At 44.0% G+C, this 27005-nt stretch overlaps 12 protein-coding genes across 12 annotated transcripts; 6 read left to right on the top strand and 6 right to left on the bottom strand.

Moving 5' to 3' along the window:
* Nucleotides 1-201: 201 nt before the first annotated feature.
* On the top strand, nt 202-7909 carry MEC1 (protein kinase MEC1; the record flags this gene model as incomplete). Its single annotated transcript, XM_020213632.1, has 6 exons — nt 202-284; nt 356-382; nt 442-618; nt 814-887; nt 1097-1228; nt 1287-7909. The coding sequence occupies 6 exons, from the start codon at nt 202-204 to the stop codon at nt 7907-7909; spliced, it is 7116 nt and encodes a 2371-aa protein (XP_020071277.1).
* A 715-nt stretch (nt 7910-8624) lies between these two features.
* NVJ2 (Nvj2p) lies at nt 8625-10790 on the bottom strand (the record flags this gene model as incomplete). The annotated part of the gene is made up of 2 exons (XM_020212226.1): nt 8625-8836; nt 8930-10790. Coding segments are annotated over 2 exons (2073 nt in total), but the record flags the coding sequence as incomplete, so codon positions are not given.
* A 448-nt stretch (nt 10791-11238) lies between these two features.
* Nucleotides 11239-11744, top strand: CYBJADRAFT_166936 (uncharacterized protein; the record flags this gene model as incomplete). The annotated part of the gene is made up of 2 exons (XM_020214694.1): nt 11239-11345; nt 11377-11744. Coding segments are annotated over 2 exons (192 nt in total), but the record flags the coding sequence as incomplete, so codon positions are not given.
* A 105-nt stretch (nt 11745-11849) lies between these two features.
* CYBJADRAFT_172223 (uncharacterized protein) lies at nt 11850-12355 on the bottom strand (the record flags this gene model as incomplete). The annotated part of the gene is made up of 2 exons (XM_020216306.1): nt 11850-12012; nt 12315-12355. 2 exons carry the CDS (start codon nt 12353-12355, stop codon nt 11850-11852), a joined length of 204 nt encoding a protein of 67 aa, XP_020071274.1.
* Nucleotides 12356-12938: 583 nt separating this feature from the next.
* Nucleotides 12939-14273, bottom strand: ERV46 (retrograde cargo receptor ERV46). Its single transcript, XM_020214693.1, has one exon. It carries the CDS (start codon nt 14230-14232, stop codon nt 13021-13023), a length of 1212 nt encoding a protein of 403 aa, XP_020071273.1. The 5' UTR covers nt 14233-14273; the 3' UTR covers nt 12939-13020.
* A 100-nt stretch (nt 14274-14373) lies between these two features.
* On the bottom strand, nt 14374-18253 carry UTP22 (rRNA-processing protein UTP22). Its single transcript, XM_020214692.1, has one exon. The coding sequence runs from the start codon at nt 17950-17952 to the stop codon at nt 14440-14442; it is 3513 nt and encodes a 1170-aa protein (XP_020071272.1). The 5' UTR covers nt 17953-18253; the 3' UTR covers nt 14374-14439.
* Nucleotides 18254-18720: 467 nt separating this feature from the next.
* On the top strand, nt 18721-20295 carry CYBJADRAFT_166931 (LETM1/MDM38 family protein). The gene has a single exon (XM_020214691.1). It carries the CDS (start codon nt 18841-18843, stop codon nt 20197-20199), a length of 1359 nt encoding a protein of 452 aa, XP_020071271.1. The 5' UTR covers nt 18721-18840; the 3' UTR covers nt 20200-20295.
* A 130-nt stretch (nt 20296-20425) lies between these two features.
* Nucleotides 20426-22186, top strand: SSM4 (E3 ubiquitin-protein ligase SSM4; the record flags this gene model as incomplete). The annotated part of the gene is made up of 1 exon (XM_020217095.1): nt 20426-22186. The coding sequence occupies exon 1, from the start codon at nt 20474-20476 to the stop codon at nt 22184-22186; it is 1713 nt and encodes a 570-aa protein (XP_020071270.1). The 5' UTR covers nt 20426-20473.
* A 265-nt stretch (nt 22187-22451) lies between these two features.
* TIM44 (protein translocase subunit TIM44) lies at nt 22452-23687 on the top strand (the record flags this gene model as incomplete). Its single annotated transcript, XM_020212594.1, has 1 exon — nt 22452-23687. The coding sequence occupies one exon, from the start codon at nt 22452-22454 to the stop codon at nt 23685-23687; it is 1236 nt and encodes a 411-aa protein (XP_020071269.1).
* Nucleotides 23688-23754: 67 nt separating this feature from the next.
* On the bottom strand, nt 23755-24495 carry CYBJADRAFT_70806 (uncharacterized protein). The gene has a single exon (XM_020217882.1). It carries the CDS (start codon nt 24263-24265, stop codon nt 23822-23824), a length of 444 nt encoding a protein of 147 aa, XP_020071268.1. The 5' UTR covers nt 24266-24495; the 3' UTR covers nt 23755-23821.
* CYBJADRAFT_189338 (CWF19 family protein) lies at nt 24386-25711 on the top strand (the record flags this gene model as incomplete). Its single annotated transcript, XM_020217339.1, has 1 exon — nt 24386-25711. The coding sequence occupies exon 1, from the start codon at nt 24566-24568 to the stop codon at nt 25709-25711; it is 1146 nt and encodes a 381-aa protein (XP_020071267.1). The 5' UTR covers nt 24386-24565.
* Nucleotides 25712-25748: 37 nt separating this feature from the next.
* Nucleotides 25749-26984, bottom strand: CYBJADRAFT_172215 (uncharacterized protein; the record flags this gene model as incomplete). Its single annotated transcript, XM_020216305.1, has 1 exon — nt 25749-26984. A coding segment is annotated over one exon (1236 nt), but the record flags the coding sequence as incomplete, so codon positions are not given.
* Nucleotides 26985-27005: the final 21 nt, after the last annotated feature.

The following is a 27005-nucleotide window of genomic DNA, read 5'->3' as shown; positions in this document are numbered from 1 at the left end:
AGGAACTCCATCAAAGATATTTGGGGTCGGGTTCTATAAAAAGCGGTATGCACCACAAAACGAAGCTCGAGATCTCGACAAGCCCGTAGGACGCGACGCAAAAAGAGTTGAATGGATTTTTGTTTGTTTACCATTGGTTTTGAAGAACACAACCGACTCGCTCATTTACTGTGGTGTCGATTTCGCTGTGCCTGTGAGACAATGAGCTTTAGAGGTCGTCAGCTAACGGATGCTGAACGTGCGAGAGTCCTGGAATTCCAGGATAATATCCATTACTCCCCAAGGTGTGTATATCGTTAGCTCAGCAGCGCTTTGTTTCGTCCCGTAATCCATTTACTAACAACCCACTGGACAGATATTCTGATGATGAATTTGAGTACCGGTAAGTGTTATTTGCAACTTTGCTCATGGACAAGACAGCTAACCAGACGGATGAATTAGCCATGTGATGCTACCAAAGCCGATGCTTAAGGTGATCCCTTCGGACTACTTCAACAGCGAAACAGGCACACTTCGTATTCTTCTGGAAGACGAATGGCGTGGTCTTGGAATTACACAATCCTTAGGCTGGGAACATTACGAAACACATGCGCCAGAACCACATATCTTGTTGTTCAAGTAAGTACCATCTGCCTGCCATTGGCTCTGGAACCTCGGGGCATACTAACAGTCCTCACCTCTTAGGCGTCCAGTTAATTATGATGCTCAGCTGAGATAGGAAAATCAGTGCGAAAGGAACAATCCGTCTAACATTCTATATCGTCTACATATTTCATACCACCCATCCACTCGTTTGTTGTCGTGTTATCACAGTTTATACGCCATCCTTCAATGCATAGTTTACACAACCTCTTTAATTTTATGCCAATTTAACCTGCCAGTGCATCGTATACATTGCCGTGATTAGGTGTTTTGTTTATTGACGCGTGCATCACGAAATCGAAATCGAAATCGAAATCGAAATCGAAAACGAAAACAGAAGGCGTTCTTCTGCTGTTGTTGACTTTGCCCATCACGGCAGACAACCCTAAAGCTTTGAATAACAGGGCGGCTGCTAAGAAGTCGGCAAGGTGACGCTGTCTCATGAACCAAACAGTGGAAGCGCTCAAGAAGTTAGTGGATTCTGCTATTGGTGGCGTCTCATTCGATGATGAATCCGATGAGACGCAGATCAAGATGCTTGATCTTATACTGACACATGGAGTCTCCGACAATCAACCAGCAGCAGGTATGTTTCTTTGTTTCGATTGAAATTCTATAAGACCCATTCTAACTTTGTCATATAGCATCAGCACAGGAAGAGCTTGTTTGCAAATGCTTAAAGGCTATCGAAACGATCTGTGAAAAGAACCCTCAACTATTACACCATACAACACAAAGTACACCAACGTACAGGTGGATACTTACCACGCTGATGCACTCCTTGGATACTGGGAACGAGAAGATCTTGAGAAGCTTGAAATCAGCTATGATAACGGTGGTTTATCTCACAACCACAAAGCTACAATCTTCATCTTATAAAGCTCAAGTTCGTGAGTTCTTCACAGAGACGCTGGAATCTTTTGTTTCGAGTCTGTTCAAACAGTTATCCAGTGTGAAGCTCTGTGGGTTACTCGCAATATGTACGAATCTGTTTTCTTTGATGGTAGATACGGAGATGATGAAGAAAATGATGATTGATCCGTCTTTTGACCAAGTCTTTGAAACTGCAGCTCGAAAAATGGAGTTTGTCTTATCAGCACAGGATAATCCTCTACAGTCAGCTTCGATGGACAGCATCAAATCTCATATGGTCATAAGCTTGTTAAACTACTGCATGGATGAAGACTATATTACTGTTTCGAGACTCAAATATTTCCTAGCATTCTGTGAGAACTCTCTACAACCTCAAATAGTTTCATCTCAACCTCGTTTAAGGTCCAACATTGCCTATTCCCTAATGAAAGTACTGGGGCGGTGCTTGGACGAGGATAACGTTGAATTTTTGAAGTTCTCTTTTGACTTACCGGCGTTGAAAAACCGTATTACATCACTGGGTGATAACACTCTTTGTCAAGTTATCAACCTGATAGAGTTTGCTGTGAATCCTTCAGTTGAATTGCCCTCGGTTAGCAATGCACTCGACGACCAACTCCTTGATCAAATTCGTCTAGAGATATTAGCAAAGTTACAGCAAGATCAGTCAAATTCTCCAGTGGATCAATTATTACTTCAAACAGGTGCCACCTCACTTTCGTCATGGATCAACTCACTGAAACAACTAGAGGATCTTTCGAGAACAGATTTATACAGATGCATTCTATCTCTTGGCGACTTTGTGTGTAAAGCTACTGATTCATATATACCTGATCTACGAGCCTGCTCTGTTTGTTGTTCTCTGAAACTGTTTGAAGTCATTGACTATGACAGACCAAATATGTTGTCAAAGAGTAACGTTGAGAAGTCATGGACTATGCTTCTTGGATTACTTAGTTCCATACCAGAAAATGACAGTATTCTTGAAATGGCTGCTTTGGAATCGATGCACAAGTTTTTTGCACATTTTCAACCACCAAACATCACACCAACATGTCAATCATTTGTATTTTGGAGACGTTTATTGTCTTCACCGCATAGGAATACCAGAATACTTGCCGTGAAATCAATACCTTTTTACATCAAATCAAAGCACAATCTTTATGAGAGTTGCACTGGTCACATCATGAAAATTGCGAATTCATTTGACCTTGAATCGTATCCATATCTGGTTGAATCTACAGTAATGGTCTGGGGTCAGCTGGCAATATCTACAGAGAGTCTAGGAATTCATTCCATACTGTTGAAACTGGTTGGATTTTTGAACTCACAAAGTTCTTTTAAGTCTTCAATGGCCTTTCATGAAATTGAAATGATTTCAGCCATGAAGGAGAAGACTCCATGGAAACTTCTATCTCTTGTGCTTCCCAGCTGTAGTGTGAACATTGCTCGCCAAATGGCTACAAAACCGGCTGTTGCACAAAGAATCTCTGACTTGCTTGGTGTTCCTCTCAATCAAATTCTTTGGAGGTATCATTCATATACTATACCATATCTGTTGACCTACTATCAGAGAGACATTATTGCTGAGATCGCTGCTAGTCGTGAAGGAAAAACAAAATTAGAACTAGTGCTCACGAATAAGTCGCAAATTCTGGCATTTTTATTGACATCTCTTTCAGACCCATCTGAAGGTAAGATCATTGGGATTTTATCGAATGCATGTCCCGAGATATCTAAAACTTCTCTGAGTGCAATCATTGGATCTCCATTAGGGCCGATTTGGGAACTTCTGAAGATTCATGGTGCTGATGGTAAGAGTGATGAATTAATCATGAAGTCAATTAGGTTTGTGCTACAGCTGGCAACGCCTGAAGTGTCTTCAGAAGAGCGTGTTTCAAGATTTTTCCAAAAGAATACACTTGGTATTGTCAATTTATTCACTGACGCTATTCGTGATACTAAAGGGTTTCAACCATATGATGAAAAGCTCAAGTCATTTCGTGCAATTGAACTCCTGGTTCAAATATCAGGTCCAGTCATTGTTTCTGCTCTACCTCAAATCTACACTTCTTTACAATCAAAGCTCGATAGTCCCCTATTGAAGGAAGCAGCATTGAAATGTTGGAAAGTTCTGGTTCAGCACTTGGAGGAGGCCCATTTGGTGACTTTGCTTGACCAATCTATTGCTACAGTCATACAGAAATGGCAGTTATTTGATCATAGATGTAAGCTGGAGGCCAGAAAACTTATTGGTGTTTTCCTAGAGAAATCCAATTCTTTCAAAGAGAAACATCTTTACACGTTTTACTCATTAGCTGATAATGATGATCTTGCGGAAATGTATTCTAAAATTTTTAATGCAATAAGGAAGACAGACAAACCTCATGCACTGCTGAATGATATCACTAGAAGATGCAAGCATGACAACAAGTTTGTTGTATGTCAAGCACTTGTTGACCTTGGCCGTTTCTTGAACGAGTACAATCAGGAATTTTACAATACGTATCTTTTGAAGCCTTCCTTTGCTCCAATGGTATCAAATCTTCTGGGTGCTTTATTGGATATTCTGAACAAGTTCAAGACAGATGACAATGTTACTATTAAATGCTCGCAATGTTTAGGACAAATTGGCGCCTTGGACCCTGCAAAATTTGAGGTTGAAAAGAAGAAGGACCAAATCATTCTTGCATCTGATTTTACACATCATGGAGAAACTATCAAGTTCCTGCTGACGTTTTTGAATGACTACTTGGTCCCATCATTTTGGGCTTCTGAAGACCCAACAAAACAAGTCTTTTTAGCGTACGCTATGCAAGAATTTCTTAAACTAAGTGGGCTCGACTCTACAAGGTTTGATGTGAGGAACCCAGATGTCACTAGTCCGGAGTACATACTTTGGTCTCAATTCAGTGATGTTTCCCAATCAACTTTAACACCGCTCGTTTCTTCCAAATACACTGCTTCCGTGAGCAAGTATACTCCACTGAAGTATCCAATCTTTGATGTGACGTGGGACCACAGTAAGTGGCTCCGACATCTGACACTGGACTTGCTGAAACGTGGAACCCAACCCGTCGTTTCAAAGATCTTCACAACGTGCTCGTCTTTGGTGAAGGAGCAGAACATATCTTTCTGTAACTTTTTACTTCCATACGCTGCCCTACATGCTGTGATTTCTGATGAGATTTTGATGACTGATGTCCGATTGGAAATTATGACAGTACTGGAAACGGATATTGAATCAGTCCATCACATGGCTGCTGATAACTTGAGAATGTCATACGAAACTGTTTTCAATCTTTTGGATTATTTCAGAAAGTGGGTTTTCGCAAGGAAGCAATTTCTCAAGAGGAAAGGTGTGAAGAAGACAGACCCTTGGATCTCAACAGTTGCCAAACTCTTAGAGAGTATTCCACAACAATTAATGGCAAAAAGATCATACCAGGCAAACTCTTATGAAAGGGCCGTTCTTTATTTGGAACAATGTTACCGTTCAGATACTATCAATGAGTTTGGGTCGTCCTTCTTTGGTCAATTGCAGAACATGTATGCCAGCATTGGAGACTATGACGCCTTGGATGGTGTACTGAAAACATTCTCCGATAAGACTTTGGAAGATAGAATAACTGAACTTGAGTACAGTGACAACTGGAAAATGGCGCAAGATTGTCTTAATACATTGGGTAAGGTTGATCTTCAACCTTTAGTTCTTGATCCTGATACTCGTTTATTGAAGTCACTCTTTGACCACAACCTTTATGAAGATGCCTTAAACAAATTAGATTCCCTACTAACTGTTGAATCCAAGGTAATTAAAAAGGATTGGCTTGATATTGGTTTAGAAGCGTCTATCTTGTCTGGAAATAAGGAATTCTTGAGGAAATGGATATCTTATATTGAGCTACACAGAGAAATTACTGATTCCAGCAACTTGGTATATTACCACCTCGGGAAGGTACTGTTGAACCCTGGCAATTTGGGTAGTGCTTTGTTGGAAGATTTCAATAATGCCTTCCTTCTCTTGGGATCTGATCTTGGACTGGACAGACGTGCATCCTTAAGAAAAAACAGATCACAGTTTGTTCTTCTTCATTCAGTCACTGATGTTCAGAACATAGTCAAATCTTCACATACAAACTTCTCTAAAGTCAAGACACTTTTGAATATGCGGAGGCTACACACAGGCAATGATTTCAGGTCTAATTGGACAATTTCTTCTATCAGAAGAGCAGCAGATTCCTGCGTAAGCGATTTGACAGTAACTGACATTGGTGAGTTGTGGCTTAACTCTTCCAAGTCAGCTCGAAAGAACAATAGATTGGACCTTGCAACACCTGCTGTCATTCAAGCTATTGGATTAAAGAGCGTCGCCACTGACTTAGAGTACGCTAAGATTCTTTGGGCACAAGGAGATCAGTCTCGAGCATTAGCTTTAATGGAAGATTTGAAACTAAAGACGCTATCAGATCCAAGGAGACAAGCTAAAGTGCAGTTAAAATATACTGAATGGCTCGATCTATCCAATAACAGCAGTTCAAGTAAGATTATTGAGGAGTACACTCGTGCCATCAAAATTGATCCGGCTTGGGAGAAGCCATATTATACACTGGGGAAGTTTTATAATAAGCTACTTGAACTGAAGAGCAAATCTGGACAATCAATAGATCCTAAGGATATATCTGGTGAGCTTGAACGGAAAACAATAAGTTTTTATCTGAAGTCTTTGTTATGTGGTACGAAGTATTTGTATGAGGCATTGCCTAAAGTGGTGACTGTTTGGCTGGATTTTGCTGAAAACATTAGTGAAGTTCCAGTAGAGCTATCTGACTCAATGAAAGTGACAGCTTTGAACGACAGAAAAAAGAATATTACCGGGATGTTAGAAGAGATACACAAATACTCTGAGAAATTTCCTGCATACTATTGGTACACAGTATTGTCGCAGGTGTTGTCACGTATCCTTCATTCACATAGTAAAACTGCTCAATTATTGATCATAATCTCACAGTTTGTTGTTAATGAATATCCTTCACATGCACTTTGGTCAGTACTAGCTCAGTACAAGTCTGTCCAAAAGGAAAGAGAGAGGAAGGGGAAAGTGATCCTAGATATGTTTGGTGCGTCTAAGCATGACAAGGCCCGCTCAGGAGAGAATACACAGATACTGGAGAAGTCAAAGAAACTCTTTAATCAGCTTATGGCCGTATCTAAGAGAAAAGCTCCACGCAAAGGAACGCTATCCTTAAGGGATGATTTTGAATTTGACTACAGTGTGACACCATCACCACTAGTTGTTCCTGTTAAGACCAACTTTGATATCACTCTTCCTCTCTCAGTTCAAGCTATTAAAAATCACAACGCATTTCCAAGCTCTTCGAGGGTAACTATTGCCAAATTTGAAAATAGGGTCGATGTCTTGTCATCTATGCAGCAGCCAAAACACCTTTTTCTGAGAGGATCGGATGGTCTTATTTATGGTATACTGTGTAAGCCCAACGACGATCTGAGAAAGGATGCTAAACTAATGGAATTCACTTCACGAGTGGATCATCTATTGAAGAAAAACTATGACTCTGAACAAAGAAAGCTACACATTAAGACTTATGCTGTTATCCCATTAAATGAGAATTATGGTATAATTGAATGGGTTGAGAATAGCAGAACTATGCGTGATATTCTCAAGGTCCATTATGCAAACATTAACGTTGCGCTGGATGTTCCACATATCAGGAAAGTTCTTGACATGGATTGTGATATTGAAGAAAAAGCAGAGAAATTCCAGACCGAGATCATTGCCAAATACCCCCCAGTACTATATGCCTGGTTCATTGAAAATTTCCCTGATCCATCGTCTTGGTATGAGGCTAGAAATAACTATACTCAAACTACTGCAGTGATGTCAATGGTTGGTTACATGCTTGGTCTCGGAGATCGTCATGGTGAGAACATTCTTCTAAACGAGAAAGACGGCGGCGTGCTTCATGTTGATTTTGACTGTTTGTTTGAAAAGGGTCTTGAACTATCGGTTCCTGAACGTGTTCCATTCAGACTCACTCACAATATGGTTGATGCATTCGGTATTACTGGGGTTGAAGGGACGTTTAGAAAGTCTTGTGAAGTTACTTTGCGCTTGATCAGAGCAAACGAGACACCGTTGATGAATATCCTTGAGTCATTCTTGCACGATCCTATAATGGATTGGTCACAGAAAAGACGGAATCGAAATACGCCCCAAGCTGCTCTATCCACCATCAGAAGGAAGATCAGAGGCATCTTGGACAAGGAAGGAATACCTATGAGTGTTGATGGACAAACAGGATTCTTGATTCAACAGGCAACCTCTGTAGAGAATCTTTGTCAAATGTATATTGGGTGGATGGCATTTTGGTGATAGCTACAAGAAACTTCAGAAAAAAGGCAATAAAAGTATATGCATTTTATGAATCGATTGTAGTGTTGGCTTTCAAATTGTCTGTCTCCTTTTCTGAATCAGAGCCAATTGGGACTATAGTAGAAGTGGCATTCAGGAGAGTTGATTCTTGCTCTACTTCCACTGGTACAGGAGGAGTATTTCGTGGAGGTAGTTGAGGGGCAATTGGCGAGGACGTTATGACCTCATCTCTCGGTGGAAGAGACGGAGGTGGCACAGGCGTGTTTCCAGAATCATGTTCTCTAGGAGGGAGCGCCGGTACATTAACAGTAGGTGCTGAATATGGAGGAGCTTCTTCTGGTAATGAAGCCACATCAAGTGAGCTAAAACTTGTAGTTTCGTCTTGAGCTGTAACGCCAGTCACAGCTACAGCAACATTACTCAATGTTGTTTTATCAAGTTTCTCAGTGGCTGCCCTAGTAAAATTTCCAGCATCTTTTTCAGTCGCTAACATTTCAATGGCTGTGTCAGCAGACACTGGCTTTCTTCTAGGTCTAGAAGGACTCATAGGAGAGCTAGTGTCTACTGAGTGAGGCATGGACATCTCGGGGATCCTTGAAGGTAAAGAACGTCTCGTCTGATCAGAATCTGTATCTGGTGTTTGTGTTTCCAATCCATACATGTATTGCGCTGGGAAAGCATGTGCCTGTGGTGCAACTTTATGATGTACATCCGTTTGCCCTGCTGATTTGATATCAGTCAAACTCGTCTTTCTTGATGGTTGATTATCACCACTAGATGGGGCTCGTCTTCTGGAAATCATCTCTGGAGGGGTATAATCCTTTGAATTCTTTGACACATTGCTAGAAGAACCGCGGCTTTTTTCACTGTACCATTTGCCAATCTTCTTCATACCGTTAGATATAACCTTTTTACCAGCAGACGTTTCTGCCGAAAGTACTTGCATGGTGGTTTTAGACTTTTCCTGTACTTCAGAGTCAAGGCTCTCTTGACTTGTAACACTCTTTGATACATAGGAACCATCTGCAAGGAATTGTTCGTGTGAAGTTCCAATAGAAGCCTCAGATTTCCGGCTCTTCAAATCATGGATTGTATTGAGAGTGGATCGTTTGCTAAAGTTTTGACTGGATCTTGATCTCAAGGAATGATCTTCATTTGGGGAATAGTCTTTAGATAGGGCATTATTCGAGTTGAAGTTGGCCTCAGTTACAGATGTTAGGCCCTCTTGTTCGGAGTCACCCCTCATGCTTTCAACATCCTCATCATCACCACCGTCATTGTCATTCTCAGGTGTGGTTTTAGTTGGTCTTCCCTCTTGGTTCCATATACCGCCTCTATAAAACTCATCGGAAGTGTTGAAAATAGAAATGTCATCCCAAAATGGCTCTACTAATGACTCTCTTATAGCATCTTTGAACTTCTTTTCGATGGCGTTTGTGACAAGACCGTATGTTAATTGACGTTGTGAAACAACCGGCTCAATAGTCAAATCGATATCTGGTTGTGATTCAAAAGTGTACCAAAGTCTGCTGGAAGGGGGTGGTTTCATGCAAATAACAAAAGGCCCATCGATTCGGTTAATTGTAACAGCAAGGAGGATATTCAAATCTCTTTTTTGGAAAGTGGAAAAATTTGGAATATTCGCCTTTGTTGCAATTTTAAGAGACATCTTACCTGTGTATGTAAATTTACAAGATACCCTTAAAGAACCATCTGGGTTTAGAGATTGCAATTTTGGAAAACTGATGAATGGAGCAGAATCGCCAATCTCAATTTTCTTCACTTGAAACTCATCCAAGAAATCAGGTCTGTTGATCTTGGAAAGTTTTTTGAGTAATTTGGCTTCGACATACTTCTCAAACACATCCGTATCTTTCAACGCTAAATGTAATCTTCCAATTATCGCATTCAACCATCTTGTATGCAGTTGGCCCTCAGATGAATGTAAAGTTTGAATCAATGACATCATATCTGCTGTTTTGAAGTGCAACGTATTGGCATAAATGGAAGGGTTATACTGATCAAGCTCTGAGGGTAAAGCTGGTGCCTGTGAATCTTTCTTTGTCGCTTTAATCAACTCAAAGTACCAATCTTCCTTTTGGAAATTTGTATCGCAATAGATGAAGAATCCGGTTTTCTTATTGGGCAAGGAACCATTCTCCAAGATATCAATGGTTGACGACTTGTTTGATTCCATTGCGGCTTCATTGAGTGACGCCGCGGATGACTTTGGTGGTAAATCAGATTGACGCCGTAGAGTTGGTTTCAGAATACAAATTGCCGATCTTTTAGTAAACAATTGACCATCAGGCAAGCCTCTTGGCCATATCGTGACAATATTGTTTGCAAGCACGATAACGTGTTGAACATCTTTTTGGTCTTCATTCTTGTATAAAAACAAGTTCCCGTGTCTCAACACACCAAAAAACCTATTCTTCTTCATTACAGACTTCTTTGCCACAGGCGTTGAGCTGTTTGTAGTTGTTGAGGATGCGCTTTGAGTGGGTGGTTGGTCCTCATCCTTGTCATTTTTCGACTTCTTCACCAACTTGTACAGAGCCGTGTAGGCGCTTTTGGACGAGTTATCCTTGGAGTCAATCTGTTTGTCTGAAGCATTGTTCACTACCGTGTGGTACTCCCTTGTAACGGTGATCCAACCAGCCTTATACGCCTTCACGCCGGTGCTTGCCTCGTCTTCAATCGCCGTCAAGCTCAACGAAGGATCCACTTTGCTGTCAATGTCAGAGAGATCAACGTCATCACCGGCTTCTGTGTACTCAGGCGCTAACCGCCACGCCAGATATAGCGCTAGCGCAATAGCCAGCGGTGGCAGAGTCAGCCCACCAATGAGATACGTTATAAGAATCGTCTTCAATGACATAATTATAACCTCCAGCTTCGAGCCGCCGTGGTTTGTTTTGATTTGTTTACTTGTTTGTTTTTCTACAAATCCTGGGCTTGCTTCAAAACGGTCAATTGGGGGTGTTTTTGTGGCTTTTGCGCACCAAAAGTTCCGCGCTCGAGAAAAAAGGTCAAAGTTGACACATCTGGTGAACGTTTTTTTCCCGGAGATATGTACGCATTACGTAATTTGGTATGTTTGTATTTGATATGGGACACACAACCAGCTTAGGGGGGCCGAGTGCCTGTTGGGCGGACGGGGCCGGGGGGCAGTTCGCGAATTATACCCTTTCGGTGAGTAGTAAGCATACGCAAGTTGTAACTGCCAAGTTGGGGAGCGTGGGCGTGAGCAACAGAGTAGAGTTAGGCCTACTTGATTGGCCGAAATGCATGCCAACTGGCCATGGTGGCACAACTTCTGTGTGTAGCAACGTTGTCCAATTAGGAGTGGCCCAAAGTTCTTCATTCTGCCGTGTGTGTTTCCTTTTCTGGCCGTGTTTTTGGCCTGGAAGTTGCCCTGGAAGTTGCCCTGGAAGTTGCCCTTGCGTTATCGCGCAAATTGTGAGTCCACTGTATATCCGTTGGGCTGGGTTCGCAGAAGTGCGCAACCAACACGTTGAGCGCACAGGGTCCGTCAAGGATTTAGGGTGAGGGCCCATCGCAGTTGAATTGATGGTGCCATGGTGGATACCATGATTGCTATCAAGCAGCGATCGGTAACGGAATACCCGTAGCTTTGTATTGGCTCAATCCTGTTCATGGTCCCGATTAGCAGCTTATCCCCTTATCAGGCGGCGTGAAAGCCACACCATACACAATTTGCAACGTGCAACCAGAGCACTACACGGGAGTCTCAGGACCTTGGCCGCATACCATCAACTACAATAGCAACAGTACACGCTTTCCCAAGCTCCACAGTAATCCTACACTCTTCACTATTGAAACAAGTAGTTATATTAGACGGTAAACAGGCTGGAATGCCCATATCCCGGAGTTCAGTCAAAGGCGTAGAACTGTAGAAAACATACCTCCTGCGCATCTAGAGCAGGAAGGCCATGGCTGCAACAGCAGCACCGGCAGCAGCACCGTAGGAGACACCTTGGACAGCAACACCGTTAGTGGAGGAGCTGGTGTCGTTGGAGGAGTTGGACTGTGCAATGGCAACAGCAGAGAGAGCGGCGATAATGGCAGTGAACTTCATTCTTGTAATGTTGTGGATAAGGCTTGGTGCTCTGATAGATTGTGCTTTGATTGTTGTGCGATGTTTGTTACTGTCAATGACTTCAAACGAGTGTACCCACAACAAGTAGCGAAGAAGGGAGAAAACGCCACAAGGGGAGAACTCTGCTATTTATACCCGTAATGGTCCTGTCGTTAATCACAGACCAGTGCGCTGTGGAGGCCAAGGTGGGTAATATCCAATAGCCCAAAGCGGTAATTTATCACGATAAGTTCCTGCAGGAGAGCGAGAAGCCACGTAGAATTGCGGCAATGCGCAACATACCCGGCGTGCTTGCAAGTTCTTTGCTGCTGGGAAGCAGACATCTTGGAAGCGGCCACCACGACGTATTTGTTGTTGTTGGTGGTGGGCTCTGTTCCCCCGCCATTTCGTCCTGTGGCCAACAGCCCGGGTTAGCGTAACGTTGTGTGCTGTAGATGCCTCATGATTATCCGTATACGCTACTCCGTCCAGATGTTGTGTCGAAGGCAAGGTGACATGACTGCCGGCAGAGTGAGCTGCTCTGTGCAGTAGTTCTGTTGAGACGGAGCCTCGCAAGCAACCGTGGAGCTTCCTCTTTCACACAGGCAGTTGCGTTGCTGTTGGTTGGACATCCACACACTGTAGCAACTTAACCAAACCGGCTCTTGCGCTCTGTTGGTGCAATCACTGGTACAACGCGTCTTCCTCTCCAGTGCTGTGGTATCAGGTAGTGCCACTGTGACGTTTCCTTGACGTTTCCCTGACGTCTAAAGGTTTGTACATCACTCTTGCCAGCTGTAGCAGTCACATGTGTTTTGACCATCACGATGCTGGAGCCATGAGAGAATGACTATACTGGATGCTATTCGAAGATCTCGCCAATAACAGCTCCCTTCTCAACACAACGTCTACAGGTGAGCGAGATATACCCATAATGTCAAATATATAATCGTCAAGTAAACATATATGAACTTCTATCAACTGTAAATGCGATAAACTGGAAGCCACGTCATTTCTCCTTCTTGCCCTTGAGTGCCCTGTTCGCAGCGTACACTGTACGATCGAGAACCCCACCAACGGTCAGGATACCACCAATGGCACTGACAGCGTTGAGCAAGAATCCAGCCCACGTAGTACCGTATGTTTCCTTGTTGATAACCTTCAATGCGCTCATTTCAAAGTTGAAGAACACTCCAGGGATACCACCTCTAGCATGGACGGTATTTGGGTGATCCTCATCACGTCCTCCACTTAAAGGACGGTCATGTGTAGTTGCACTGAACTGGTACGTATCCAAGACAGTACCGTTGAGGTATTCGTATCTAGTTGGAACCACCTTGAGATAGTACGAAAACACGTGTTGCTTAGCTCCAATGTTGGACTCAAAGTTGTCCAATGGATGCGACGATAGGTCTTGGACATCAGATGCGTGTAGAGGTTCGAGTGATGGTCCAAAGCTGAAATGGTTAATCTTGTGCTTGAAGGAGTGATCACTGTCTCTGTTATAGAGCGAAAGGTCGTGGACATGACGTTGTGGAGCACTGAAACTGGCACCTGGGGCAAAATGGAGGTTTCCGTCAATTCTGTTCAACTGTGCCTTACCAACAACTCTACATCCTTCATCCCATCTCTCGTTGATCTTCTTCACATACCCTTCGGCTTCACATTGAGTTATGTCTTTTCCATCAAAGAACGCCCAACCAATCTCGGCATATGCCTTTCTAACAGCCTCACAGTCATCACAGCAAACCTGCTCACTCTTTGGTTTACCTTCGTTCTTGGACTGATCTCTAGCGCCATAACATGGACCACACCAATCATCAGGAACATCCTTCTTCTTCTCGTCATCTCCAATCATCAATTCACTCTCTTCAATCTTGTTCCCCTTTGGATCCAATCTGATCTTCACAAACCCATACTTTTGAATATCAACTTGCAATTCACCGCTCACATCCATGATATCCATAGACATCATGTCACAAGGGAGGTCCGGGAATGTGACATCGAGATTAATGTCCAGTTTGGCATTGCTGTCCCTGTCGACAACCAATTCAGGCCTTATGGCGATCTTGTTGAAGGCTGACCACTCGTTAGAAATTAAAACGATCAACATCATAATACAACCAACCGTGATCAAACCACCAGAACGTGTTTTGATCCGAACATCTTCAACTGTCTTGGAAAATGCATCAAGTGACAACAGTCCTCCCTTCTTACTCATCTTTTTGCTGGTGAGATCCCCCTATCAACCGCTGAGATGCTTTTGTTTATTATGATCCAGCTCGAGAGGTGAAAATTTACTTGCCACGTCGCCCGCGATTTTCTTCAACTCCGGTTCAACGTATACACAGAATTATTACAAGATGGCCAAACAATTAGCTGTTTAAAGATATGTTCTACCTTTGATGAATTATCTATGTTTTCCTATTCACTTAGACTCAAAGCCAACGACGAGATCACCGGCGTATTGTAGGATCTCTGCGAAAATAGCATCCTTGTTGATGACGACGTCGTCCTTTTGAACTGGTTTAACGTTGTAACCAATCTGAGCCTTGAACTTGGTCTGGGTCATTTTTGATGGAACAAACAACCCAGTGATGATATTCTCACCAGACTCTGAAATAGTCTGCGTATGAGTTGAGAAGATCACCACGCCTTGTAGCTTGGATGACAAGTTCTTCACCAGCATTGCGATAGGATCAAATTTGGTTGCAATGTCCTTAGGGTAAGACTGGGCATCCACGATCAGGTTCTTGAAAGAGGATGAGCTCGGTAGGACACCAGAACTTATTGCCAGTGGAATAGTCTTCAACTTCAATACAAAGTCGTAGTCACCCAACGATGGAGTGAACAGCAGGCGAGTTGACTTCTCACCTAATCCGCTCTTGTTGATGAGTTGGACGGCAACCTTTGACAGAGCAGTCAATCTTGCAGCAATCGGTAGCGGAATACCATGGGACCACAGGATTCCGGACTCATCAGACTTGGTTGCAACGAAGAATTGTATCTTCATACCTTGAGGGTCTTGCTTCCGTAGCACATCGAAATTGGACTTCATCGATTGGTAAGCTTGCACGGATAATTTGTCAGATAACTTGGAGACAATCTCAGAGTCATCCTCACCATCAGGAGTTTTGCTCATATCCATGATAAGTGGCTCTTCCTTCCAATTCCAATGCGCAATGAAAAACAAGATTCTCAAGAATCCATTAGAAACACTTGCTGGAACATTATACTGTGATGGATCAACAAACGGTTGCAATGCAATCAATTCGATCAACTCCTCACTGAAATGACTCAACAAGAGTTGATCATCAAGCCATTTCTTGAAGAGACGAACAGTTGGAGAATAGTACTGGAAACGGTGGGCGATAGAAGAGATGATTCTCGTATGAGTGACAGAACCTTGATAACGTCTGTTGAACTTCAAATAGATAGACTCCAATGCTTGTCTCTTTTCTTTAGATGAGTTTTCAATGGCACGGAGGTATAGTACTTCATCTCTCTCGGTCAAAATCCTAATTCTGAACCCATACCCTTCAGGGGTTAAAATATTAAGTGTAGTGATATCAAAGTTGTATGGAACAGTTTCATCATCTTTTTCCAAATGTGACTCGTATGCTGTCTCCTTCGATAGAATCTCTTGAATTTTTAGTAAGAATGCTGTCTTTACCTTTTCTAAAGCAGAAAGTTCATCAGGCCATTTCACAGAGGTTTCAAACTGAACAACCAAGTCGTTATAAAAGTCCTTTGAAGAAACAGCAAATGGCACCGGTTGTAGTTGTGAGGTCATTCTCAACCCCGGTGATGCGGGCAAGACGGATTTGATAGCTAATGGGAGTTCCAATTTGATCAGGATTCTGTAAAGCTCATCATAGCTGTTACGCAATCCGTTAAAAGCAACTGTTGAAAGTGTGGATTGTTTGGTTGAAGATGGCAAATTTGGCATTGGTAACAATCCGTTAAATCTAACAATTTCACTCTCCAAAACAATGTTTTCTTTGACATGTCTCTGTAGTAGATACTTCAAAATGGTTAACACAACAGGGCTTTTGAAATCAGTAGACCAAATCACAGAGTGCACAATAGTTCCATCTTTAAATCTTCGAAGAGATGATTTTGGCCCCCAGAATGATCTGAACTGTACACTGTCTTCAGTCTCGGAAGGTCCCTTGATGACCAGTTTCTCAGCTTCTTGTGGGTCAATGACCAATCCAATCCTGATATGAAGATCTTGTGAATAATGCGGTTTTCTTTTAGAAATTTCAAATTCGTTTACTCTATCGCATGAAATCTTGAAGCCAACAAGTCTCTCTCCAACTCCATAGCGTAACACATTGGCAATCTTCAAAGAGATATAATTCTCATACGTCAAGTTAGTGATCTTCTCAAATGGGCCAAACGAATCATCTTCGGCTGGGCTAACATTAAGTTCAACAGTGTAATCGAATTTCAAGTACTCTTGGTTAGAGTTCTTTAAAAACAATGGTTCAAATCTATCCTTGACAACATCGTTCAAAAGAACCAACGTCTTCTTTGCATGGTTGACGAGAAGATCGTAGGAGCTTCTGGTCACTCTATGTAACAAATTGATTTTTGTAGTTTTGTCAAACAAGGTTGGTGTGTTAAACCCTCCTTTAATATACTTGCTAACATCTGCTGAGTCTGAATGGAATTGCAGGTAACCATCAGTGCTCAGATTTTCTGTTGCAAGATATTTGATGACACCTTTAAACAGTTGGTAGCTTGAGAATCCATTTAGAAGGATCTTATTACCCTGTTCACCACCACCGTTAAGCAAAGCTGCAGTTAAAGCTGCAAATTCAAAGTGGCCAAATCCACCGTCTTCAATGGATGTTCCCAATCCTCTTTGAAGAAGCCAAATTCTCCCCAAGATACAGGCTTCTTTGAACTGTTCCGCATTCTTCTTTGTCTTGTACAAAAACTTCAAGTAGTGATCATATGTTGTCATTGACAAAATTGACGAGTTGTACAACGGGGTTGCTGGTAGTTCAATTTCTTCATCCTTTTGAACTCTGATACAGTTCTTGTTGGGTAGAAGTTTCTTTGAATCAAAGATTCCGAATGGGAACCCAACCAGTATATTGATTGCGAACTTGGTCTTGTTGAAGTTCAACTCAGAATTAAGATCATCATCAGTGGCTCGTATCTTGAGCACTGGTGTTAATGAGTCACCGTGTAGATAATGATATGACAGTTTGATGAAATTCAAGTTTTCTCTCTTAAAGATTTTTCTCAGATTCTCAGTGAGATAACCCAAGTAGAATGCACGTTTATGAAGAGCTCTATAGTTCAGATAATCCTTCTGTTGGAACAAGTCTGCTGGCATTGTAACGTTGACATCAACAGATAACCCACGTGGGGATTGGATTGCTGTTTTCAAACCAAATGATCCCACTATAGAGACATTCTCTGGTTTACCATACCCAAACTTGTAATTGACATTTGTTGGCTTGGGATCGTTGAATGGGACAGTGGTTTTTCTATCTCTAAACCAAGATTCAACTTGATCAATAGACTTTTCCTTGAACTCTGGAACTTCCTGAATCAGATCGTAGAGTTTGTGCAAGAACTTCTCAATTTTGGCCACTTTGTTGTCTTTAAGCCTCACCTCTTTGATCAGCTCATCGATTTGTAATTTGAAGATGTTGGACTTGAACAGCTCCGCGGTTTCTCTTGCAATCTGAACCTCTTGAGCTGATAGTGACTTAGTATTCTTTGACCCGGCCTGGTTAGCATTGTGTACTTCTTTACCTCCTTGCTGATCATCTTCATCATCATCCGATGAGTACTCCTCGCTCATGCTCGAGCCCTCCTCCAAGTTGGACGCAATGGTCTCGATGAGATCTGTCTTGGACAGTGCGGTCTTCTTGGAATCTCTTTCAGCATCGATAGAGTCCTCTCTTGTTCTCTTCACCATTTGAGAGTGTGTTTATGTGTGTCAGATATGTATATGTGGAAGTATAGAACAAGAAGCCGCTGTGTATATGAAATGCAATGTTGTGTAATTAAGCCTTCACAGAGTGTACCGCCAGGATGAAAGTAAACAAAGAAAAAGAGAGCCTTAGCTAGCGGAAAATGCTGGATTTAACTGTGTTTCTTCCGCTCTTGTTGCTTTATTCGAAAAGTATTACAAGCACAGGCACACAGAGAGGTCTAAAAAGAAGCCGACGACGGTAAAATGTTGACCTTGACAGTGTTCTGTTGTGTTCTGTGAAGCCTTACTAATTTTTTTTTTCCTCTGTGGTTTTGGTAACTGAAATTTTTTGTTGATGCACAGAGGTTTCTCTTTGGTCTGTAGGCGTAAATATCAGTTCTCTCAGCGTAAATCTCAGAACAAGAGCTTGTCGAACAAGTGCGGAAGAAGGAAAGCACAAAACGAGGAAAAACAACCAAAGAGGAGCCGTGGTGGTGTACGGATGTTAAACCCCAACGGTGTTTCTGCGCAATTGTGCGTGTTTTCCGTTGGCAGGAAAACTTTTTTTTCGCGCAACTTTTCGCGCAATTTTTCGTGAAGCTTTTCGTGAAAATGATTTTGGCGAAACGCCCATTTTCACGAAAATGCTGCCGATTTCGGCAATTCCCATCCGGGAAAACGCATCGACCCTCACTGCCAAAAGGGAAAAGACTCGATGACCTAAAATGGATCCGAGAAGGGTTTCTTCAACCATTTCGACAAATCCATTGCAAATTCGTGTTCTCTTCGCCTTTTATAATTAAGAACGTTGTTGTTTGAGGTTATTCTGCCCCTTCAAAGAATCTCAAGAACAATTGGCTGTGTCTTTACTTGTTCTTTTGCGCCTTCCAGATGCAGTCAGTTATTGCCAGACACCGTCTGCTCTCCCTTGCTGTCTGCGTACGCAGTCAGGCTCCAACGAGGTGCTCAACTGTTCTGATCCAGAGACAGATCCATTCCTCGTATAGGCTGTCCAACCAGCAGAAAGCCGACAGTGAACAAAAGCAGGCATCGGTGAAGCTTGCTGAGGCGAAGCCAGCAGTGAAGCCAGCAGTGAAGCCAGCAGTGAAGCTCACACTATGGGAAAAGGTTAAGCATGAGGCAAACCACTACTGGGATGGTACCAAACTATTGGGGTACGAGATGAAGGTTTCCTTCAAGTTGGTTCTCAAGTCTGCTGCTGGGTACGAATTGACAAGAAGAGAGAATAGACAATTGGAGAGAACCATCCAGGATATTGTCAGATTGGTTCCGTTTTCAATGTTTGTCATTGTACCGTTTGCGGAGTTGCTTCTACCTATAGCTTTGAAGTTATTCCCAAATCTGTTACCATCCACTTATGAGTCGACAAGTGATAAGGAGAAGAAAACCAAATCACTTCGTGCAACCAGAGAAAAGGTGTCTAGTTTGCTCAGAGAGACCGTCAAGATGCGCTTGCCAAGTACCGTCACAGATGAACAAAGTGCAGAGTTTAAGGACTTCATTACAAAACTGACCCTCGGTATTGAACAGCCAAGTAAAGAACAAACCATGAAAGTGGCCAGATTGTTTAAAGACGATACTGTGCTGGACAACCTTCAAAGAGCTCAACTTGTTGCAATGTCCAAGTACTTGAACTTACAGCCAATCGGTACCAATGAGATGCTCAGATTTAGAATCAGATACAAGCTCTTGAAGATTAAACAAGACGATAGAGCCATTGAGTACGAGGGTGTTGACTCCTTGAATGCTCCAGAGCTACAAGCTGCTTGTGCCTCAAGAGGTATCAAGATCAATGGAATAGCCACTGCTGATTTGAACCACCATCTCAAGATGTGGCTTGACTTGACCTTGAAGGAGAAGATTCCCGCAACGCTGCTGGTGTTGTCCAACGCATACACCTATGGCAGTCTGAACTCTCAGGAAACCATTTACGATGCTCTCCAGGCCGTCTTGAGTTCCATGCCAGAAGAGGTTCACCATGTGGTGGAGGCTGCTGTCGATAGCGACATCACCAACAAGAAGAGACTGGATCTTCTTAAGGAACAAGAGGAGCTGATTGAAACAGAAACCAAGCAGGTGGAAGACACCGGCGTGAAGATCCCTGTTAAAGACAAGATCATCCTCGATGACGTTGCCGATGAGCTTACGAAGGAACCAGAGACTGAGCAAACCAAAGAAGCCAAGGAGGCTAAACTGGACCCAAAAGATGAAGACAAAAAGGCCCAATAATATACCAATTAGACCTATTACTACACAGAGTCGTAATATACAACCACCATCAGTTGTTCTACTCTGTTTAAATCACTATTCCATATCCAATACCTCTACAATTGTTCGTTGTAGGCTGAGCCATCCGCGTAGCCGTCCGCGTACCGTCGGGGACCCCCCAAAAAAACTCAGTGGGAGCTCAACGCCCTCTCCAGGCAGGAAACCGTTCCCAGTTGACCAGGAAGGGCAGGGAAGAAATCATCAACGCTGGAAAAGAACCCAGTAACTGAGCGTAATGGAGTCCGTGGCTGTCACCGAGGTCTATTTCAATGCACTGATCTACTGGGGCATAGGGACCACGTATATGTGTCTGTTTGCCCTTTTCATTGGGATGGTTCGCCAATACATCCTACGTCCTGGAGTGCTGTTCTTTATAAGGTCACCAGATGATCCGAATACGAGGCTGTTACACGAAGCGCTTGTCAGGCCCTTCAGGTTCCAAATAAGCCGTATAGCTCTGAGCATACTGGTCTACATGCTTTTCATCCTGATTGGGGTTGGTGCGTTGACTCGTGGGCTGGGCTTGCTTAACGTGAAGGTGTTGCCTGTGGATGTCACTGTACTGTCATCGTTCCTCACGCCGCTTGAGATCTTCATCATATCGAAGGATGATGCAGTCATCAAGAAGTATGTCAGACAGTATTGGTTTAGGGCGTTTGGTGCTGCCAGTGCGCAGATGAGACTCTCGAGCTTCATACTGGGCAAAGCTGATCCTAAGGAAAGGGGTCATATAAGGTATAGAAACCTCATTTCTTGGTTTATCAATGCTCCCGCAGACTACACGTCTCCAAAGACCGACTCTGAGGCAACAGAGGCATTCAGAACCACCCCTGTTCAAGCGGTGTTCGTTCCAGATGGGTATTTCGTCAGGGCTCCACGTCACGATACCGTCTCAAGGAAGTACGTGCGTCAGCTCTTCGTGCCAGTGACTAAGGATGATGTTCCTTTGAAGAGAAACGTGCCCAAGGAGGAGCCAAAGTTTGACGATTTCGACGAATCAGAGGATGAGGTTACAACGACAAACCAATATACAGTTGTTTACAGACCACCGATGTTTGGCGTACGTGTTATCGTTTTCATCCTCATGTTGTGGGTCTTCTCACTAATATTGATCTGTGGTGTGATTATAGCAGCCAATGTCATCGGCAGACCGCTCTTTGCCGTGGTCAGTTTAGTCCTTGGATCAAACACCACGTCCCTAAGGGACATGAAACTGGATCTTGAGTCGATTGGGATAGGCCTCGTGATAATGGCAAACCTGCTGAGAGTATACGATAACCACATCATCCATAGATACACACAGGCTGAACAAGGACAGGTGGGAATCCTACAACTCGTTGGAGCTAACCGTGCAGTGCTCTGGAGTAACTTGAAAAACATTGTATCGATTGTGATGGTTTTCTTTCTCTGGACTGGCTATTTCACCTTTATCAATGCATTTGCGTTTGACATACCCCGTACCTCATTACCTGATTCCACAGGCTCGACATCATACCTGGCTTTTTCGCTGATCATCGTCAACTATGTCCTTGAGCTGTCTGTCTTCAAGATCCCACTCATGGAGATGAAGAGAATGGTCACTGCAAACTTTGACGAGGCCGTTGCTGACATCTACACAAGGCTATGGAAGCCAGTGCTGAAGAAGTACCTCTGCGTTGTGCTGCCAACGGTGGCTGTTCTCCTTGTAGTCCAGGTCATGGACCTGGATCTACAAGACAAGTCAGGATCATCCACCTTCATACTCAATCTCCTCTACTACAAGGGGAATACCAGAGTCAAGCACCTCTTATGGGCTCAACTGGGAGGAGCTACTGTGGTGGCAGTAAACCACCTCTTCACCATCGCATCGGCTCTCAAGAACTACTTGAAGCAGCTCAACGACGAGGTCAAGGAGCAGTACTACTCCAAGGGCAAAACACTCGAGAACGTGTCGCTCTCTGAAGAATGACCCTTGTATATAAACATCGCCACTCATAAGAAGCATTTCCATCAACTCTTGCCATTTTGTCGTAGGCCGATGACTTCCCCGGCTTTCCCACCGGGGCCTGCCCACCGGAGCTGGGAAAAAAAGCGTGAAAAGTGAAAAGTTGTGGTGAAATCGTCGAGAACGCACAGTTTTTCTTCTCCGTCCGCTTAGACCTCCCACCTGGTCATCATTAACGAGCACACGCACACAGAGCGAGGAACAGACACGGCCTGGCTGTATCTACGAGATGTACAGAAGCGTAAAGACACCATCATTGGCAAGAGCATTCCACACGGCGTTGCGTCTCCAGAACGCGCCGCCGAAGTCGCCACTCCAGGTGTTCACGGAGACGTTTAGACAAGAGTGGAAGAAGTCGAAAGAGTTGCAAGAGGGCATCAAGGCTCTTTCCGATGAGACTGGTAAGCTGGGAGAGTCCGATGCGTTCAAGAAGGCCAGGGAGGCGTACAAGAATGCGCAGAAGCACACGACTGTTCTGAGCAGAACCATGAAGGACACTGGTGAGGTTATCGAGAAAGTTGCTGTTGATGTGTGGGACTCCAAGGCTGGTAAGTTCACCAGAAAGACGTTTGAGCGCACTGCAGAAGGTGTTGACAGTGTCATTGCCCCAGTGAGAGAAACAAAGATCTACAAGGACATGAGCGAGTCCCTCAGTGATGGCTCTTCGCTATCCTACGGTGGGTTTGAGTCCAAGGAAGAGAGAAGGGCAAGAAGAGAGAGAGAACTGGCATCGGGAAAGAGACCAAAGGCTGTCAAGGCAAGCGAAGATGCCGGCTCAGCGCTTGTTGCAACAGAGCACAAGGCCACTGGCGACGGTCTGAACTTGGGTAAGAAGATTGAAGACTTCCAAACAAAGACTGCGGTGGGAAAGGCCACCAGTGACTTCAAGCTGAAGTACTGGGATGAATCTGAAAACCCATTGATTGTACTAATCAGAACGATCTTTGAGAAGATTGGCGGCGTGTTTGCAGAGACAGAGTCTGCCCAAGTTGTCAGATTGTTTAGACAGCTGGATCCATCTTTCAACACTGAAGATTTCACCAAACAACTCCGTGAATACATCATTCCTGAAGTCCTTGACGCCTACGTCAAAGGTGATGAAAAAGTGTTGAAGCAGTGGTTCTCCGAGGCACCTTTCAACGTGTATGCTGCTCAGCAGAAGGTGTTCCGTGATCAGGAGCTGTTTTCTGACTCCAAGATCTTGGACATCAGAGGTGTTGAGATTGTCAGTGCAAAGATGCTCCCATCAAACATCCCAGTGTTAGTTGTTGGATGTAGAGCACAAGAAATCCAGCTGTACAGAAAGGCCAAGACCGGTGAGATTGCTGCTGGTACTGAGTCCAACATCGTGATGAGCTCCTACGCCATGGTCCTCACAAGAATTGCTGAGAACGTTGATGACAAGGAAACCGAAGGCTGGAAAGTGCTCGAATTCGTTAGAGGAGGCTCTAGAGAGTTCCATTGAAACAGGAGTATAACCATCATGTATATATTGTAATCAAAAGAGGAAGAAGAAGAAAACCAGCACTAACGGGTTCTTATTTTTGTTGATTTGTCGTTCAATTATCTCTCTATGTATACGTAAAAGCGTAGCGTACCTCACTTTCGTATCTTACGCTTCTTAAAAGTTGATTTACTCTGGGTATCGGCTTTCTCCTCGTCACTATCTAGCACCAATTGCTTCGTCGTGGGCTCCCACGACTTGTTCCCCTTTGCAGTGGTGGCTACACCAGGGCATTCCACATCGTCAGGGTCCCTCAACGGTGAGCCCAGTGCTCTTCGTATAGCTGTAGGTTCGGGCTCAACCTCTTCCCATTGGCCCACGTCGTCTTCCTCCACAACAGAATCGTTGCTACCGGCTCCATGACCCCCATCGTGCTTAGCAAACGTGCGAGGACCATTCAAATTGGCTCTATTCTTCCGGTGCTGTTCCTCGAGAAGTCTCCTCAGCCCATCCTTGTGTCTTGTGCTAACCTCATGCTGTTTCCTTGAGATGCTGTTATCATCGACAAATATCTCGCAGCTCTTGCACCAGTACCTCATTGCTCTTCTGGCTTTCTCCCCGTCTCTTTCTCTTGCTAGCACACGCCCGTGAGTTCTCTCTGCCCAGCTCTCTGTCTAGCTCTCCGTCTAGCTCTCCGTCTAGCTCTCTCCGTGTAGCCCCTTCAGCGTGTGGTGGTTAGACGGAGCCAGCAGGGGGACGAGGAATTTTGTGGGCTTATCCACACAGACGCAAGCCCACTAGTGGAATTTTCATACCGTTTGCAGGCGGACGTGGTTCCAGTCACCACCAACGGGGAGTAATCTCTAGGCAGAACTACTGAGAGGACCGTGCCTAGGAGGATGGATCAAAGGGACAGAGATCCCGTTGGCGAGAGGATAGCCAAGGACTACAGGGAGAGGCCTCCAAGGAAAATAACACAGGATGAACTGAACGAGCTCAGCGCCAGGGTGCTGAGGAATAAGATGAGAGGGTCTAGCGATGTCGAGAGGTTGGAACGTAGACTCAAGGACTATACACAGAGGTTCAATGAGCAGAGCAAGAGTGATAGAAGCACGGGCACAGGCACAGGTGAGCGGAGCAGAAAGACTGAGGACGATATGACGATCGAAGAGATGCTGCGTGAAGAGAGAACCACTGGCGGCACGCAAAGGTCCATCGTGAAGAACATCATGAAGGATAAGAAGTACTCAAACGACCTGGAGTACCAGGAGGAGAACTCCTCCAAGCTATCGAAATACATCAAGCGTGGTGATGTTGACCTCAGGTCTGGTGATTACCACCAGACTAAGAAACAGATTGATGCGCTGGAGAGGTGCCAACTCTGTATTGAGAATGAACACTGCTGTGAGATGGTGAGTATGGGCGAGACGGTATACCTCACCTTGGCGCCAAAACCTGAGCTTGCAGACTTCACCACGATGATTGTCCCTGTGCGACACTTGCCAAATACTCTGCACTGTGATGAGACTGAGTGGGACGAGATTAAGCAGTACATGGTTGCTCTTTCCAAATTCTACTATACAAGGTTCAACAAAGCTGTTGTGTTTTATGAAAACTCAGTCAACAAGAACAAGCATGCTGCCATAACGTGTGTTCCAATCCCAATGTCGTTATCCTCGAGTATCAGAGGATACTTCAAGGCTGCGATACTCGAGGAAGCGGACGACTTCGAACAACAGCACAGTCCAATCATAGACACAGAAGGTAAGAACTCCACCGATGGGTTCCGGCATTCCATTGCTAAAGAGGCTCCGTACTTCCACGTTTGGTTCACACTTAACGGTGGAATGGGTCACATAGTGGAAGATGTCAAGTCGTGGCCATCTGGCGATCTCTTTGCAAGGCAAGTTCTTGGTGGTGCGCTGAAGGTTGACTGGTATATCATCAAGAAACAAGCTAAATGGGAGAACATTGACACAAGGGTCAATGAGTTCAGCGACATGTTCACACCTTACGATTGGACTATGGAATTACAAGACCATTGATGTGTTTGTTTATATACAACCTTCCAGCTGATTCGCTCTAATCAGTGAAAGAAAAGGATAATAAGTTCCACTTTGTCTCGTCAAGGAAGATTGGTGATAGGACAAAGATCAGTAATCCACCGCAAAATGTAGGGAATAAGAACAGTTCAATAGCAAATATCGAAAACACCTTGATGGTGGATAAGAGGCCGAACAGGATGACATATGTCTTCCTCTCGATGCCAACAATTGGCTTTCCTGTTGCTCTGAACCTTGCCTTTGGTCTCGATAACGTCATATGAATGGCGGAAACAAAAGTTAAGAAGAAGACACATAGGATCAAAATACGTTCGAACTTTGTCAAGGGTTTGTCCTGGTTATGAATTGCAAGCAAACCTCTCCATACTGGTTGAACAGTGTTCTTCAAGGCGATGCTCAGCAGACTAGGTGAATGATCCTTGGCGAGCTTGACAAGGTTCATCACAGATTCATCATCTGGTAGTGGAACAAACTTCCCCACGGTCTTATACACCGAACCTTTCAATAACGATGCTAAGAAGAACACCAGGTGAACCAAAGATGTGCCCACCAGCGTCGGTACAAAATACACGGATAAGAGGTATATGACGATGAATAGATCAGCAGCGAGTATGACCAGAGGGATAGGTAGTGTGAAAAAGAATGCCTCATTGTCGATATTGTCTTGTTCAACTCTCAAGCCTGGATCCACAGCTCCCAATCTCTCCTGGAGAAGGTCCTCAAACTGGGGTATTTCCTCTCTCTCAGGGATACGGTTGGGTCTTTCTAATGGTGGATCTGGTACTTGAGCTGCACCTCGCACCACACGATCAAATAACCTAGGAAGTTCATCATCCTCCGCTGCATCGGAATGGCCATCATCTGAATGATCGTCGTCTAATTGTTCATCGTCATCATCACGTTGAAACTCATCGTGGTTCAAAAATCTTTCAAACTGTTCGATCTCTTCCGGTTCATCTGAGTTATCAGATTCAAGGTCAGAATCTACAGGGACAAAATCAGAATCGTCTTCATCACTGTCGCTGTGTTGATCATGCTCGCCAAGGGCGTTTCCATTGTCTTCTTCTGCGAGCTGATGGTCTCCCTGAAGGGTATCGTAAATCCTCTCGATAAGTCTTTGCGGGTCCCCGTTCTCCATGTCACGCAAGGCATGGACAAGCTCTTGGTTGACATCTTGGTTGACATCCTCATTGTTCTGCTGACGTTCTTGAGCCACGTCACGCTGCTGTTGTTGTTGAAGCGCTTGTTGTTGGGCAGCTAAGCGTTGTGCATGTTG

Source organism: Cyberlindnera jadinii (assembly GCF_001661405.1).
Source record: "Cyberlindnera jadinii NRRL Y-1542 unplaced genomic scaffold CYBJAscaffold_4, whole genome shotgun sequence".
In the NCBI taxonomy this organism is placed as follows: domain Eukaryota; kingdom Fungi; phylum Ascomycota; class Saccharomycetes; order Phaffomycetales; family Wickerhamomycetaceae; genus Williopsis; species Williopsis jadinii.
The sequence above is the reverse complement of the archived record's forward strand: the minus strand, read 5'-3'. Positions and strand labels throughout refer to the sequence as shown.

What these genes read in the sequence shown, in the direction of transcription:
- ERV46 (XM_020214693.1), bottom strand. Translation starts at nt 14,232, where the DNA reads ATGAGTAAGAAGGGAGGACTGTTGTCACTTGATGCATTTTCCAAGACA.
- UTP22 (XM_020214692.1), bottom strand. Translation starts at nt 17,952, where the DNA reads ATGGTGAAGAGAACAAGAGAGGACTCTATCGATGCTGAAAGAGATTCC.
- CYBJADRAFT_166931 (XM_020214691.1), top strand. Translation starts at nt 18,841, where the DNA reads ATGCAGTCAGTTATTGCCAGACACCGTCTGCTCTCCCTTGCTGTCTGC.
- CYBJADRAFT_70806 (XM_020217882.1), bottom strand. Translation starts at nt 24,265, where the DNA reads ATGAGGTACTGGTGCAAGAGCTGCGAGATATTTGTCGATGATAACAGC.